This window comes from Branchiostoma floridae, chromosome 2 (assembly GCF_000003815.2).
Source record: "Branchiostoma floridae strain S238N-H82 chromosome 2, Bfl_VNyyK, whole genome shotgun sequence".
Classification (NCBI taxonomy): Eukaryota; Metazoa; Chordata; class Leptocardii; order Amphioxiformes; family Branchiostomatidae; genus Branchiostoma; species Branchiostoma floridae.
In genome coordinates this window covers 34,836,493-34,853,429 of record NC_049980.1, presented here as the reverse complement: position 1 = coordinate 34,853,429, position 16,937 = coordinate 34,836,493, and the positions used below count along the sequence as shown (strand labels likewise).

At 48.8% G+C, this 16,937-nt stretch overlaps 1 protein-coding gene across 1 annotated transcript in view; it reads left to right on the top strand.

The window, feature by feature from the left end:
- LOC118409232 overlaps window positions 1–16,937 on the top strand; it is a 32,950-nt gene that overhangs the window by 6,730 nt on the left and 9,283 nt on the right. Inside the window, exons 2-25 of the mRNA XM_035810099.1 lie at window positions 152–282; window positions 1,661–1,820; window positions 2,655–3,133; window positions 3,376–3,491; window positions 3,897–3,997; window positions 4,504–4,661; window positions 5,297–5,390; window positions 5,893–6,032; window positions 6,392–6,569; window positions 6,968–7,136; window positions 7,414–7,575; window positions 7,962–8,059; window positions 8,461–8,566; window positions 8,815–8,960; window positions 10,214–10,407; window positions 10,706–10,820; window positions 11,846–12,011; window positions 12,321–12,634; window positions 13,052–13,167; window positions 13,611–13,716; window positions 14,186–14,316; window positions 14,605–14,629; window positions 15,144–15,377; window positions 16,527–16,632. Coding sequence (XP_035665992.1) covers window positions 152–282; window positions 1,661–1,820; window positions 2,655–3,133; window positions 3,376–3,491; window positions 3,897–3,997; window positions 4,504–4,661; window positions 5,297–5,390; window positions 5,893–6,032; window positions 6,392–6,569; window positions 6,968–7,136; window positions 7,414–7,575; window positions 7,962–8,059; window positions 8,461–8,566; window positions 8,815–8,960; window positions 10,214–10,407; window positions 10,706–10,820; window positions 11,846–12,011; window positions 12,321–12,634; window positions 13,052–13,167; window positions 13,611–13,716; window positions 14,186–14,316; window positions 14,605–14,629; window positions 15,144–15,377; window positions 16,527–16,632 — 3,745 coding nt within the window. The remainder of the gene's footprint in view (window positions 1–151; window positions 283–1,660; window positions 1,821–2,654; window positions 3,134–3,375; window positions 3,492–3,896; window positions 3,998–4,503; window positions 4,662–5,296; window positions 5,391–5,892; window positions 6,033–6,391; window positions 6,570–6,967; window positions 7,137–7,413; window positions 7,576–7,961; window positions 8,060–8,460; window positions 8,567–8,814; window positions 8,961–10,213; window positions 10,408–10,705; window positions 10,821–11,845; window positions 12,012–12,320; window positions 12,635–13,051; window positions 13,168–13,610; window positions 13,717–14,185; window positions 14,317–14,604; window positions 14,630–15,143; window positions 15,378–16,526; window positions 16,633–16,937) is intronic.

Sequence of the window (16,937 nt, the reverse complement as noted above, 5' to 3'; positions counted from 1 at the left end):
TGAGCGCATACTAGTATTTTCCTGCCCTACTGCGCGAGTCCGGCCGGCAGTACGTCCTGGTGCATGTACCGACAAAACGTATGGAACACGTTAATAAGCTAATTACTTAGTATTTCTCATGAAAACGTTAATGTTTCCCGTCATCTCACAGCCCGAGTCCGCCCTGCCGTCCTGGTGTACCCAGAAAACGTCACCATCGCCTGGAAGGAAACAGCGACGTTTAAATGCCAGGCAACCGGCAACCCGCCTCCTGCCATCTTCTGGTACAAGGAGGGCAGCCAGGTACCGCACCTGTTACACACCTGTTACACACCTGTCACACTTGTTATACCTTTGTGTCATAATAGCACAGCCAGGTACCACATGCATAACGGCTCTTGACACTGTATAAAGTTTCCGAAACTGAAGTAAAAGTCACCTGTAGTCACCTGCCCTAGCTAGGTGATTGGGTCAAATAACCGAAGGACTGGTTCTCTCAGTTGAAAAATCCGTTAATTCTAATTTTTTTCTGTTACAATTTAAACAATTTAATTGGTTCATAATGATAGCGTTGCATTTAAGGTTTGAGAGCAGAATAACTTGTTGCCAGACCGATCAAATTCAATTTCTATGTACTGGTGTGGTCTTTCTAGCAAATTCCCTGTAACATACAAGAAATGCAGCCATCGGGAACTGTTTCTAAGAAATTCCTATATCTTCCGCCCGCCACAAGTTTACACACGGTTTCGCCTGACGTTCGGCCCAGTGGGGAGATCCGTGACTCGTGAAAACCTGGCACCTCTGCGATAAATGAAATCTGGGTCATATTGTCTACAACTAGACCTTCCCTGTATCATCAAACAAATGAACCCACCATGAACAGTTTCTGAAAAATTACTATTTATAACTTCAACCTACCAAGCGTTTACAAGTGTTCGGCCCAGTGGGGAGATCCGTGACTCGTGAAAACCTGGCACCTCTGGGATAAATGAAATCTGGGTCAAACTGTAAATATTCAAACGTGCCGCATGTAGCTCAAGGCCACGGAGAACCCGGTCACGCCCCAGATACAATCTAAAGCCTCCACCGGAATCTGTGTATTTTACTTACGAGATGGACCGTGCATTGTTGTGGCGGTCACTTCTTCAGTTCCTCACAACTGGGGCCCGTCAAGTCCTGTAACTGGTTTAACTTAACATGTCTGTCATATACGGTCGAGCAAATCTAGTGTTATCTATATGCATCATACCTATAAGCAACTGTTAAGTAAGTCTTTTTTAAAGAGGAAATGGAAATGTGGCCGAGAAAATGTACGGTGCGCCTGGTTGCTGTCACGTGCATGGACCCTCTAAGTCTTGGAGGGGTTTATAATTAATTACGTGGTAGTTCACGATGTGATGCAGTTTTAGCAACCTGTCAAAATTGCAAGCTCCTTGGTATTTCTTATATATATGTATTACCCACAATGCATTAAACTGCACATTTGACATAAAAACGTGAAGCACCTTACTGTTTACGTCTGTTAAAAGGGGATACCTTTTGTCCTAATGCCGCAGATTCTGCACTTCCCCGGTAAGACCGCAGGGCGTATTTTGTTAATGTAGCAGGCGCAGTTTGTACTGTGGAATAGCTTATTGTTTTCGCTGATTTAGACCTGATATGTTCTCTTCCCGCTCCCTAGAATCTGCACTTCCCTGGAAAGACGGCAGGGCGCCTGCGCGTGACGAACAGCGGGGAGCTCGTCATCAGACGCGTCAACAAGGAGGACCAGGGCTGGTACGTGTGCAAGGCGCTGAGCATCTCGGGAAGCGTCACCGGGAAAACTTACCTCAGGGTGGACGGTGAGTGGCAAAAACGTCTGGTGGCTGTAGTAGTAGTAGTAGCGGTAGTAGTAGTAGTAGTTATAGTATTGCCGACCAGGGCTGGTACGTGTGCAAGGAGCTGAGCATCTCGGGAAGCGTCACAGGGAAGACCTACCTTAAAGTGGGCAAAAACGTCTAGTAGTAGTAGAAAGGAAGACAAAGAGATGTAGATGACTTTCCTTTGCTCCCCTATTCCCCAGAATCTAACCGTACTGAGTGTGAGGAAGTGGAGATGTGTGAGGACCTGTCTTACAGCCTGACCAGTTATTTTACCCCTCCCCAGACTCTAACCGTACCGAGTGTGAGGAAGTGGAGATGTGTGAGGACCTGTCTTACAGCCTGACCAGTTATTTTATCCCTCCCCAGACTCTAACCGTACCGAGTGTGAGGAAGTGGAGATGTGTGAGGAAGTGGAGATGTGTGAGGACCTGCCTTACAGCCTGACCAGTTATTTTATCTCTCCCCAGACTCTAACCGTACCGAGTGTGAGGAAGTGGAGATGTGTGAGGAAGTGGAGATGTGTGAGGACCTGCCTTACAGCCTGACCAGTTATTTTATCCCTCCCCAGACTCTAACCGTACTGAGTGTGAGGAAGTGGAGATGTGTGAGGACCTGCCTTACAGCCTGACCAGTTATTTTACCCCTCCCCAGACTCTAACCGTACTGAGTGTGAGGAGGTGGAGATGTGTGAGGACCTGCCTTACAGCCTGACCAGTTATTTTATCCCCAGACTCTAACCGTACCGAGTGTGAGGAAGTGGAGATGTGTGAGGACCTGCCGTACAGCCTGACCAGTTATTTTATCCCTCCCCAGACTCTAACCGTACCGAGTGTGAGGAGGTGGAGATCCCGATGTGCGTGGACCTGCCGTACAGCCTGACCAGCTACCCGAACTTCCTGGGGCACGCCGTGCAGGGCGAAGCCGCGCAGGACATCCAGCGGTTCCACCCGCTGGCCAAGATGCCGTGCTCTCCCGACATCCTCAGCTTCATCTGCACGCTGTACGCGCCACCCTGTGACAAGAAGGTAGGTGTTACGGACTGGTCAGTGGTCACGCTGTCGGGCTGGTCAGTGGTCACACTGTCGGGCTGGTCAGTGGTCACACTGTCGGGCTGGTCAGTGGTCACGCTGTCGGGCTGGTCAGTGACAGTGGTCACACTGTCGGGCTGGTCAGTGGTCACGCTGTCGGGCTGGTCAGTGGTCACGCTGTTGGGCTGGTCAGTGGTCACGCTGTCGGGCTGGTCAGTGGTCACTCTGTCGGGCTGGTCAGTGGTTACGCTGTCGGGCTGGTCAGTTAGCTGTCCTGGTTCGTACTGGTCAGTCAGCTGCCCTGGACTCGAGTAGCCACATCAGACAGGTATCTTGTAAAAGTAAATGTGATTTGAAGGTATTGGCTTCATGACCTCACCAAGAGTTCCCAAAGAAAGCTCATTTACTGCAATACTGGCCTCTCTATCTAGTTGCTGTATCAACTTATCTTGTACAGGTGAATGTGTTTTGAAGTGTGTTCCTAAGGAAAGTCCGTTTCCCCCCAGACCGCTGAAGGCGCCGCCCTGCCGCCGTGCCGCGAGTTCTGCCAGAGCAGCCGCCGCAGCTGTGAGAACCTCATGAACAAGTTCGGCTTCCAATGGCCACAGCAGCTCGAGTGCAGGTAACACAGATTTGTAACGTGATGAAAACGTGATATAGAAAACGTGAAGTGTACAATGATGGTCATAGTAACTAGTGAGCTATCAGATTATCAGACTAAAAGTACGTCAATTCTAGGATGTGATGCGTCCAGTCGTGTCCAGTCGTTTTGGTCTTAGCTATAGCTTGGTCACATTTTCATGTCTAGAAAAGAAAAAAAAGTCATTCCTATCATAAACTTAGAATTACATATGGATATGTGTATATAATATATGATATGTGGATATGTCCTAGTTATGCTGTTGTATGTGTCAAGGGACAACTGAAAAGCAGGCCGTGGCCTGAGTGTGATTTTTACCCTGTTAGAATGAGATAAATATGAAATATGCAAACAATACGTACATGACGTGTCGTGTCTCCCTCCCAGCCGGTTTCCTGAGGAGAACACCCGCGGGGGCTGCATCAGTAAGGACACCATGGTGCCTGCCGAGGTCACGCTGCTGCCAGTCATCAACAACGAACCCGCACGTCAGTATATATAGGACGGCTCTGTTCACTACAGACACTGACATTTGTAAAGCACAATATAGTAAAACATCATCAACAACGAACCCGCACGTCAGTACAACACCGCACTATCCACGCTACAGACACAGTACAATACGGCTTTGGACACGACAGGCACTGCCATATGTATAGCACAGTAAAGTAAAGCGCCACCTAAACTTGCCAGCAATGTAGGCATCCTTCCAGCAATAGTGCCTGAACAACTAGGTACTAGTATGGAAGCAGACAAAACCTCTACGTATACACGAAGCAAAAGCTGGTCTAGTCAAACCTGTCTACGTCGAATGCAGAACGAATTTGGAAAAATCGGTTGCCATGGACAGAATCGACTCTTTCTAAGAGAAAAATCAGACTGAATATTTCGTGCGCAAGTCGCCCCAAGATCGAGTCCACCTTCCCGGAGAGACAGGTTTGACTGTTTCTAAGACTAAAATCAAACTGAATATTTCTTGCTATTTCTTGCACAGGTCCCCCCAAGATCGCACCCACCTTCCCGAAAAAGCTGATAGTCGGCGCGGGGAAGGATTTCTCCCTGTTCTGTGAGGCTGACGGGAACCCGGAGCCACGCGTGCGCTGGAGACGGCAGAACACAACCCTGTATCTGGACAACCCGCTCACCTTCAAGGTCAGTAAACACAACCCTGTACCTGCTGACCTTCAAGGTCAGTGAAGGTCATTTGCCAGGGATGTCCCTGTAGCTGAACTGGTAGCAGCCTCATGGCGGAGCTTCTGGTTACAATTTGATAGCTGGTAACTGGGAGACTCGGGTTCTAATCCTGGGTAGGGCATCTCCGTTGGGGACGGGACGTAAAATGGCGGAGGGGAAGGGGTAGCAACCCTCATCGCGAACTTAAAACCACCGCGAAAATTTTTCTATTATCAATTTATGGTATTAGACTGCAGTCTATGGTGTTACCGTGAAAATAAAACCACCGCGAAAAGTCCTTTTTTCCCGCTACCACGAAATTAAATCACCGCGTACTTAGATGCATTTACAGTGTACCCAAGCAGCTACTGAAACAGCAAACAACAGCAAACTTATGTGGCACTTATGTGGCACTGCAAGGGTATGAACCAACAAACGAACCAATGAAGGACAGAGGAAACATACATGTGACAGGGATGGACATTCTTGTAACTGGTTCGAAAAGCTGCTGTTGGCTATATCTAGAGGAGATGTGCTTGCCTTCTTTCTTGGTAGCAGAGAAAGACAAAAATCACCACCTTAATCGCATAATTTGTTGCTTCTGTGATTCTAAGGAGCTGGACTATGTGGAGGAGGGGACGTACGAGTGCGTGGCGTCAAGTTACGGCTTCGCTGACGTCACCAGGGAGATCTTCATCAACGTACAAGGTAACTTCAATGGTCATCTCGTCTTTCTAGTTGACTAATCAACATACTTTTCAGTCCGCTCTAGTTACTTTGCAGTGTGATAGGAACTCAGTGGAGGGCTCCAAGAGTCTGACTGTATGTGTTAGTGTGAGGGCTAGGGACTTACCGTGTGTCTGCCTCCTCAGGCCGGCCGGTGGTGCGGCTAGGCGGGTCATCCACCCTGGTAGTGAGGGAGGGAGACACCGCCATCATGGTCTGAGGGTTAGGGTTAGGGTTGGGCCTAGGGTTGAGGTTAGGGTTAGGGGTTAGAGGTTAGGGTCAGGGCAGAGTCTAACCATGTGTCTGCCTCCTCAGGCCGGCCGGTGGTGCGGCTAGGCGGGTCATCCACCCTGGTAGTGAGGGAGGGAGACACCGCCATCATGGTCTGAGGGTTAGGGTTAGGGTTGGGCCTAGGGTTGAGGTTAGGGTTAGGGGTTAGAGGTTAGGGTCAGGGCAGAGTCTAACCATGTGTCTGCCTCCCCAGGCCGGCCGGTGGTGCGGCTAGGCGGGTCCTCCACCCTGGTAGTGAGGGAGGGAGACACCGCCATCATGGTGTGCGAGGTGCTAGCGGACCCGTCTCCTTACGTCATCTGGGTCTGGAGAGATGAGCACGGCGGAGAAAAGGTCTGTTTACAATACACATCCACTGATATCTGCTTTTTTAAACGTCTCATTCAATCTACCAATCGGGGAGGTGATAGAAACTTTTACGAGGACAGAATTTCAGCAGCGTGGTAGCCCACATGTTCACTGTTTGTTTTGGGTGAAAGATGCACCAAAATTGAATGCCCGGACTTCTTCCTGGAGTTATTCTAATTCTAATTGGTTAATAGAAATTGCGTTCTTGTTGCCCTCTCCGTTGCTAGGTGCTATCTGAGAAGGAGCGGTCGGACCGAGTGGTGGTTGGTAGGTACAAATGTTCTGTCTGACGTTTTTGTTCTCTTCGTTGCTAGGCGCTGACGATGTTTTTCTCCCGTTGCTAGGTGCTATCCGAGAAGGAGCGGTCGGACCGAGTGAAGATCATGCGGCAGGAGCTGGACGGAGTGACCACCAGCGTGCTGACCGTCTACAGCATCCGCCTGCACCAGGCCGGGGACTACGTCTGCAAGGCTACCAACTCCTTCGGCTCCAACGAGCTCACTGTCACGCTGGAGATGAAGGGTTTGTTTCTTGCGCGTTACCACGACCCGTATACCGTCTTTAGAATATGGCATCGGTTTGTACAGTATGTACACGCTGCGTAATGCATGGTAGGTTGTGAGGGGACCATGTTTGCAGGGCCACCAACTCTTTCGGCTCCAACGAGCTCACTTTCACCCTGGAGATAAAGGGTAGCTTTGTTTGTTTCTCATAATCGGTAGACCGCCTTTAGACGTAACGCATCGGTGTTTTACAATATGTACAAGCTGCGCAAGACTAGGACGTAAGTTTGCAATGCCACCAACACTTCGGCTATAACGCGCTTGCCGTTACGTTGGAGACGAACGGAATGCTTGTTTCGCATATCCAGTAAGCCACCTTTATTTGCGCTGAAGTAAGGAACTCCTTTTCCTCCGCAGAGCAGCGAACCCGCACACGGGAGCCTATCTACATCCCTGCCTGTAGAGACATGCAGTACAACCTGACTACCTACCCCAACATCCTGGGTCATAGGTCACAGGAGGAGGCCAGGCTGCACCTGCACAAGTTCATGCCTCTACTCAACGTGCGATGTTCACCTGAACTCAAGTAAGAAACTACACAAACCTTAACTTAGCGCCAATCCTAACCCAACCCTAACCTTAACCCTGATCCTAACCCTAACCCTACACAAGTTCATGTCTCTCCACAACGTGCGATCCTGTGTAACCTGTACGTTATGTTACCCGAGTTACGCCAGGTATTTCCTGTGTAACCTGTACGTTATGTTACCTGTGCAGGTACTTTCTTTGTAACCTGTACGATATGTTACCTGTGCAGGTATTTCCTGTGTAACCTGTACGTTATGTTACCTGTATTACGCCAGGTACTTCCTGTGTAACCTTTACGCGCCGCCGTACGACGCGGAGAGCAGTTCCCGGGCCGTCATCCCGCCCTGCCGCCCGCTGTGCGAGACGAGCCGCTCCGACTGCGCCAGGCTCATGAACAAGTTCGGCTTCCCCTGGCCAGAACAACTTGACTGCTCCAGGTCAGTGGGTGTGTCTCCTCCGATGGAACCGACACATTTACGATTGCTTTGTGATAAATTGAAAAATATTGGCTTCCACACCAAGTCAAACAGCCTCAATTCTAAGAACAGAGCTTGCTAATACTCAAAGTGACGGAGGTCCCTAGTACAACGACCGTTGAAAAACGCAATGACAGTTTCAAAAAGAGACTATCATTTCAAAAGGCCATTTCAAAGGTATGCACGGATCAAGTTTTTGCTTCAGAACATAAACGAGAGTGAGAGTTACGGACACGTAATGTCATGAACATGTGATCTTGCGGATACGTGACGTCAGCAATTGGTCATAAGTGCTAGGAAGTTTATGTTCTGGTGTTAACTTGTGTTCACGTTGAACTGTTCCGCAGGTTCCCCCTGCCGGGCGGCAGTGAGCGGTGCATCAACAGGGACCGCCTGGTGGCCTCCACAGCCGTGGCCGCTCCGCCGCTCACCGTGCTGGTCAAAGGTGCATGTCCGAACAGATATTAAAGGCTTCTCATTTTTTTTTCGTCTGGAAGGATGCGAACCATCGATAGTATCTTGGGTAGAGTAACGCGGCGCAGTGCTAGAAAAATTCTTCTGTTGGACGTCGGCGAGACAGAACTGTGCTGATTGGTGGATGAAAACGTCCCTACGGAGACTGTATGAGTTAATGTTTTTTCATTTCTTCGATCTATGTACATTTTCGCCTGAAGGCAATTAGCCCCTTGCGTAGAGGGAGTCGAAAGGCAAGAAGTCGGCAACGGCAAGTATCAGTCCACTTGATATATGTACTCGATGTAACTACATGTAAATCTCCATAGGCGAAATACTGTATTCTGCGACCTTTTAAGTTAAAACTTGACTTGTACATGTCCCTCTCCTCAGCCCCTCCCACCATCCAGGCGACGTTTGGAGACTACATCCACGCCAGGTCCGGACAGACCTTCCAGCTGGACTGTATCGCGGAAGGCAACCCCAAGCCTTCCGTCATGTAAGCCCGGATAATAAGATATTCTATTCACAGAGGTATTTCCTGAGAACAAATATGAATGATATATGAAATATGAAAATTATTGTAATGAACCTGGCTCTGATAGACAAAATGGTTGTTTGACGAGGGGATTTTTCGAAGGATCTAGAGACACGTGGCTAGTGCCGTTAACTTCTGAAGAAGACGCATTTGTCTTCGTTATACACTTGGAAAAACGCGTCGCTATCTATTTCTGTTGACGTCTTCAGGTGGCGACGTAAGGGCACGGAGGAGTACTTTAAGAACCCGCTGGCCTTCTCTAAGGTGGAGTACACGGCGGAAGGCGCGTACGAGTGCGTGGCGTCCAGCGCGCGCTTCCCGGAGGCCGTCAAGGAAACGTACATCGACGTCAAAGGTACGTACAGGGCAATCTTCATTATTCCTGTGCTAGAGCAAAAATGTAGAGATGTTCAATGAAAATGTAAAGAAAGTCGAGGAATCAAGAATAATGCTCTCAAAAATGTCATTTTTCATAATGTCCATAAAATGTCCTTTGTGTCATAAAATCTAGACCACTAGACCACATGGGAAATGGGTGCCTGTAGCGAACCACTAGACCACATGGGGGATGGGTGCCTGTAGCGAACCACTAGACCACATTCGAGATGGATACAAGGAATTCTAACCGCTAGACTAGATGCGAGATGGATGCCTGCCGCTAATCACTAGACCACTTCCAAGATAGATGCCAGGAATCCTAACCACTAAACCGCATGGGAGCTGGATGCCTATAGCGAACCACTAGACCACATTCGAGATGGATACAAGGAATTCTAACCGCTAGACTAGATCCGACATGGATGCCTGCCGATAATCACTAGACCACATTGGAGATGGATGCCTGCCGCTAATCACTAGACAACATGGGAGATGGATGCCTACCGCTAAGGTAGCAGAACACAGTATTTATCCGCGAACCCCGGGGTGTATGACGCGGGTACATAAAATAGTACGGATAAACCTGTTGAAGGAGATGTAAAAAGCCTTATTTGAGGGGCAGCCAGATATAACCTGTCCTACGTGGTCACGGAAGGTGTCGACTCTGAGACTGTATGGTTGGATTGTAAAAGTTTTCTATTTCGTGTATAAATGCGCCCCATTACGCAACTGCCTTTCTGGTGTAAGACGGCTGCAGTTCTGTGACCTCCGCAGAGGGGCATTTCAAAGAGGGCGTGAGAAGACGATACGCCGACAGGATTTTTTTGTTTTTTAATATTCTGTGGCTTGTACCTTCAACTCAAACATATCCAATTTTGGTATCCAAAAAGTGCACCCTACTTTATTTTTTAATGCGTCGAAGCCAGTCACCTTGAGGCCCTTTACTATAGAAATCCCCATAGGCCGAAAACTGTGTTCTGCTACCTAATCACTAGACCACATGATAGATGGTTGCCTGCCACTAAAATCTTTATTGACACTGCAAAAGTACAGCGACAACTACTTACAGTGCAACTAAACAGACATATATGTACTTCTACGCATACGGTCCGGGCGCGGGTGGGGGGTGGGGGTGGTGTGGGGCACGGTGTCCCTATAACCGTAGACACACCGGCGGACTACCCGGCGTGGTTCTAACGTTCACATTGACTAACCATTTTGCTTCATCAGGTAAACCCGAAGTGGACCGAGAGGGCCCACATGCGGTCCGGGCGCGGGAGGGCTCTATGGTGTCGCTAACGTGCCGGGTCACGGCGGACCCCCCTGCAGACCCCCCAGCGTGGTTCTCAAACGGACAGGAGGTCCGGCCCGAGGATAACGGCATGAAGGGCTGGGAGATCATCTACGAGACCGACCAGGACAAGGTACGTGTGCGGGGCTTAGGCCTGGATCACAATTTCCAACCCGGGGCCCGGCCGGGTAGCTTTCGGAAATTATTTGTTCATTTCTATGTCTTGTTATACGTTTCTATTTCTTGTTTCAAAACAAACCAAAAAGCCCGGCCGGGCCCCGCTTTGGAAATGTGACGTTAGTCTTGGCCTTAGGACGGTCCAATTGTTCCTCTCCTCTATTCTTTCGTAGTTTCTTTTCTCGTTTGAAATCTCATGGTTAACAGCAAAAATTAGTAGTGTTAACAGTACAAGTCGCCTTTTCCTATCTCAGACGAGGACGACGCTTTTCTTCGGCAACGTGACCCAGACGCACGCCGCCGTCTACACGTGCAGGGCCACTAACAAGTTCGGGTACGACCAGGAGACCTTCGACATGCGGATACATGGTAAGGTTGGCACAGGTGGTACACACATACACGCATACTCACAGACACGCATATACAAGCATACACACAGGCACAGGCACACACGCACACACACATACACAAACACACACATACACATACACAAACATACACGAACACACACACACACACACATACACAAACACACACACACACACAGATACACACACACACACACACACATACACACGCACACACACATACACAAACACACACATGCACATACACAAACATACACAAACATACACACACACACACACACACATACACAAACACACACACACACACACATACACACACACACACGCACACACACACATACACAAACACACACACACACACACATATACACTCACACAGACAACACAGACACAGACACACACACACACAGACAACACACACACACACACACACACACACACACACACACACACACGGGTACGACCAGGAGACCTTCGTCATGCGGATACATGGTAAGGTTGGCACAGGCGGTGCACACACACACGCACACGCACAGACACCCCCCCCCCCCACACACACACCCACACACACACACACACACACACACACATACACACATGGATACGACCAGGAGACCTTCGACATGCGGATACATGGTAAGAAACAACCAAGCACGAGCTGCTGTGGAGGTCGGACTGAGCTCATGAAACTATACTGTTTGTGTCCGTTGATCGTGATATTTATATACGCACACACACTGATACGCACACATACACGGACAGGCATACACACGGACCCGCACACACATTGAAACGCACAAACAAACAGACACGCAATCACGGATACGCACACACAAGCCATGCACATACACGTCAAGGAAATCTGTTGTGCACAAACACAGACACGCACACACATGGACACACACGCGCACACACATGGGCACACACGCGCACACACATGGGCACATACGCGCACACACACGGGCACACACGCGCACACACAAGGACATGCTCATACAAGTTAAGGAAACCTGTGTTTTCCCGCAGACCGCAGCAGACGGTGTGACCAGCTGACGGTGCCGCTGTGCCAGGGTCTGACCTACAACTCCACCCGCCTGCCCAACGGGCTCGGCCACGGGACGCAGGAGCAGGTCGGGCGGGAGCTGCACCGCTTCTGGCCGCTGGTGGAGATAGAGTGCTCCCCCTTCTTCAGGTGACCCTATCGTCATGACAGTACATGTTGGAAGTGTTCTCCTCACAATGGGCGTGAGTGCGTGACTGCGTGAGTGCGTGAGTGGTAAAGCGTTAACACCATTCTTTCTGTTGTTTAGAGGAGTTTCTGGTGCATTTTTACGCCCCTCCATCCTTGTCAAGTGTTAACACCAAATCTGTCTGTTTGCAGAAGTTTCCTTTGCACGCTGTTCGCCCCTCCGTGACTAAGTGTTATGTATGTTGTATTTAGGAGTTTCCTATATACAGTGTACGCCCCTCCGTGGCTTAGTTTTATGTATGTTGTGTTTAGGAGTTTCCTGTGCACGCTGTACGCCCCTCCATGCCGTGAGGACAACCCTGACGTCATCCCGCCGTGCAAAGAGATGTGTGAGAGCAGCTACAGCGGCTGCGCAGTGCTGATGACGCAGTACGGCTACAGCTGGCCCGACAGCCTGAACTGTTCGCAGTTCCCGTCGTACTACGGGCAGCGGGAGTGTACGGGCTGGGCGCCGGACCTGGACTGGACGCCGATCCCCGACACGGCCGAGCCGCCACCGCCCGTCAACAACGCCGTGCCGGAGGATCAGGAGGAGGTTATCCACGATGAGCAGTACGCCTTACTAGGTAGACTTACACAATGTGATAACCTTGCAGCCATAAAACTTATCAGAAATATAGGGGTATTTCTGAGACTGTGAACTTTTACCGGTCGGTACAGAAGTCGTCATGTGAATGGTGTGAGCCATGTGAGTCTTGAAGTGAAGAAAAAAAGATATATCGTCAAGTTCTTCAAACTATCTAAATTGCGGCGATGGGGCTGAAATACGAATATACATCTTTAAAGCTATTCCAGACCCTCTCGATTCCATCTTTAGCTGCTAAGAGAAAGAGAGAAGTCGTCCCATCCAACATCACCTCCTCGGTACCGTGCGACAGCATCCTACCACCCAGCCAGCAGCGAACGCTGAGGACTGAGGTATAACCATAGAAATCCCTGTGGCTTCTACGTTTATATGACGTGACCATTTTGTTTTGCCGCAGGAAGAGCGTTGCCGACCTGTGAGCAGCTGGAGGACTGTGATCTGGACTGCGAGTACGGCCCGAAGTTTGACGAGAACCAGTGTCCGATCTGCGAGTGCGGCGACAACCCCTGCAAAGTAAGGACGACACACTCAGCTCGCACCTAACGTTTGAAATATCCACATGGTTCGTGAAACGCGTTCTCAGAATGTTCCGCTCCAGTATCCCCTCATGCCAGACGCCGCTTCTGTAGGACTAGAAACAACACTAGTGTTATCGGTCCTTGTGTCGACCCGTCCTTCCCGCCTCGCAGGTGCTGGCTAGTCGTCAGCCAATCAGATACCTCCTCCTGTTGCGAGACGGAACCTTAGTAGCCAATCACGTTGCCTCTAGGGCGTAAGGAGCGACGTGATTGGCTCCAAGCGCGAACACAAGAGAACAGATCACATACCGCAACGCCAGGGTCGTTGCTTAATGATCACAAGCGGCCGGCTGGCATGAGAGGACTCGCCCCTGGGGCGTTGCCAATAAAGTATATCCGTCCATCCAAACCTGTGTTACCGTGTGGTTTTCCCGCCAGGAGACGAGCTGCGGAGAGTACGAGGTGTGCGCCCTCCAGCCCATCCAGTGCCTCCGGCCGCCGTGCTCTCCCCTACCGTACTGCAAGCCCGTCCCCTTCAGCACAAGTAAGCCATGTTACTCCTACCGTACTGCAAGCCCGTGCCGTTCAGTACAAGTAAGCCATATACTATCTACTGTACTGCAAGCCTGTGCCGTTCAGTACAAGTAAGCAGCCATGCAGCCTATCACCTAACATAAACTAGAATATGAAAAATACACAAGAACAAGAAGAAGCAAGCCTAAAACAATACCTCCCGTGAAAAAGTAGCCTCTTCCATCCACCATATGAACTTGAATATCTTACAGCTGTAAACTTTCTACCACCTCTGGCCTACATGTACCTGTCACTCCCGCATGTTTGACATTTCACCCTTCACTTTCCGTCACTCTGTGTTGAGACATGCCTAGTTACGTCAGGGCTCCCTTGGAAATCAGTTATTTTTTTAAACTTAAGGGTCTACCCTTCAAGATTAATAGCAGATAATAATTAATAACAGACGTTAAAAAAACGTATTGAATTTCTCCACAATTCAGACCCCGAAAGGCAGAGTATCTACTGGCTGGACCTGGAACCGTCTAGCAAGGGGCTGGACTCTGTGGACCAATTGGACCGGTTCTTACAAATGCTGGAGGAGAAAAACGCCACGATTTTACATGCGATGAAGGTGGGATGCTTGTTTCATCGTCTGCGATTCGCTCAACGCCGTCTGACTCCTTGTTTGACATTTATTTCATCAATATTAACTTCTTCGCGGTTTCAAGTGCGCATGTCCATTGTGATGCATTGTGGGTAATACATCAAAGTTAAAAGCAAATTTGTGATGTATGTATTGTTTTCAACTTTGACACATTAATCACCCGTAATTCTTTACACTGCTCAATTCTTTACACTGTGAACAAGCTTATTCTGCCGCAAATGACCCTCGTAATGACCTCCACTTCCGTTGTTTCAGATCCCATCCTCGGCATTCATGGCAGGTACGTCGTCGTTCCCAATCAGTGATTTTATTCACCATCGTATATCAGACCAGTGACAAGTAGTAAGCCTTGCATACGAAGGTGACTAGTATTTTCCCCATTAAAACACCACCTTCCACTTATCATGGATGCTCAATTCTAAACTTTCTTCCAACACGAAGGTATACACAGATCAAATTTTCAATGACCACTGTCGCCTGTGCACATCACTGTAGTGATGACACGGAAGAAGAAGATCACAGCACTCTAACCATTACTGAACTAGACGGTGGGCGTTATAAACTTCCTGGCACTTTTGACCAATTGCTGACGTCACGTATCCACAGGATCACGTGTACGTGTAAATAAGATCACGTACCTAATTCTCGCGAGTTTACGTTCTGAAGTGATTGGTCATTAATGTTGATCCTGAAGAAGGTGACAGTGGTCGTTGAAAATTTGATCCGTGTGTACCTTGAGCTTTCTGATGGAAGAACGTTTAGCATTGTACTACGTACCTTCCTCGTCCGTGCAGTTGTCCAGGTGAACTCGGCGTCCACCGTTGACGTGGTGACGGCGCTGGACCAGGCGCAGGACGGCCTGATGACGTCAGTACGCAGCACGCTCGTCGTGCCGTACGACAACTACTGGCGGGAGGTGTTCGGGTTCCGGGAACAGCCGGAGGAGGATCACGAGGAGCTCATCTCAACCTCCACGGACACCGAGACCGCCTGGCACTACTTCGTGGACTTCGTCCTCAAGCGCACAGGTCAGAATCTTTTCTTTAACGTACGTGTTCAATGTCATCTGGTCCGGGCATGATCATAATGTTCAAAGAGGCCATCAAATTCCATCCAAACTTTCTGACATTCACCGACAAAAAGAAAGCAGTTCACCTTTTAACATCACTAAACCCACACATAATAGAAAAAGTGGGATCTTTCGTCTTCCACTGTCTTCGAAAAAGGAGTCGAACCCAATAAGCGAGGATCTAGAGTTAGCTTTTACTAGTTTTAGACCAGAGTAGACACTTGTGTTATTGTATTTTACACTGTTTGAATCTATGTTACCTGCAATTATCATTGCCCACGGGCAAGAATTTGCAATAAACTTGATTGATAATGTTCAATGCAAGGCCATTTGGCCACCTTTAGGCAATGAAGTAAGTTAATGGGTGGTGAAAGTTATTTTGCTAGGAGATGATAAGCAGTGAACTGTGGTTTTGAGGTCTTAAAGAATGAAAACAGGACCTCGGAAACAGTTGACATCTTCTAGACAATGAAGACAAGTAAATGTATGGTGGAAATTATTTACACAGGAGATAGCAGTAAACAATGTCATGGTTTTGAAGCGCACAGGTCAGTATGTGGACAGGGACATTTAACGGAGTGGGTTGGTGGGAGCTCGGCGGACAAGTAACCTGTCGTGGGTAGCTTGACACGTGCGCCTTTCTTTCCTTCTTCTCTTGTATGGTCTTGACATGTACAGTTGACATCGAGAGAGTTCCATGGTTTGACAGTCCAGGAAAAGAAATATGGCTTCATTACATTTAAATGTTTTTCACGGCCAGTTTTTTTACAACTTTATGATGATGACCAAACGTTGTCTTGTTTGTTTTGTTTTGTTTGTTTGTAAAATCAGGCTGTTATGTTTCATCTCCTTAGACTGGGATGGACCCCAACTCTTTCTATAAGTGTGCTATATCCTTGTAACCTTGTAACGAGCTCGAAATGTGACTGTCCTCAAACAGGGCTCCTTTTAAGGTCCTATCTGAGGGACCTACATAACTAAAGGTACTCATTTTCACCTGAGCGAAGTCTGGGATTGTTGGGAAAGTGCCTTTCTGAAGGAAACAACATCGGGTCCTGCTAGAGAGTTTGCCCAGACTTACTTTCTCTGCCTCCTTGTCGTGTTTCAGACATGCCGACCGGCCGGTTACGGGACCAGATCCGCATGGTGCAGACTCTGACTCAGGACGGGGTGCTGCTGGGCAACTACAAGAACGTCGGGGGGAACGAGGTGAGGTTTATTCCTCACTCTCTCTCTCTCTCTCACTCACTCACTCACTCACTCACACTCACTCACTCACTTACTCACTTACTCACTCACTCACTCACTCACTCACTCACTCACTCACTCACTCACTCACCCACTCACTCACTCACTCACTCACTCACTCTCTCTCATTCACTCACACACTCACTTGTTGACAAGAATACAGGTTGGTGTAACATATAAACTATGATAGATGTGTCATGTTTTTTTTAGCTATATGAAAAGTAGAACGAAATGTATCACATGACATTCCTCCCATTTCCTGATCGTCACG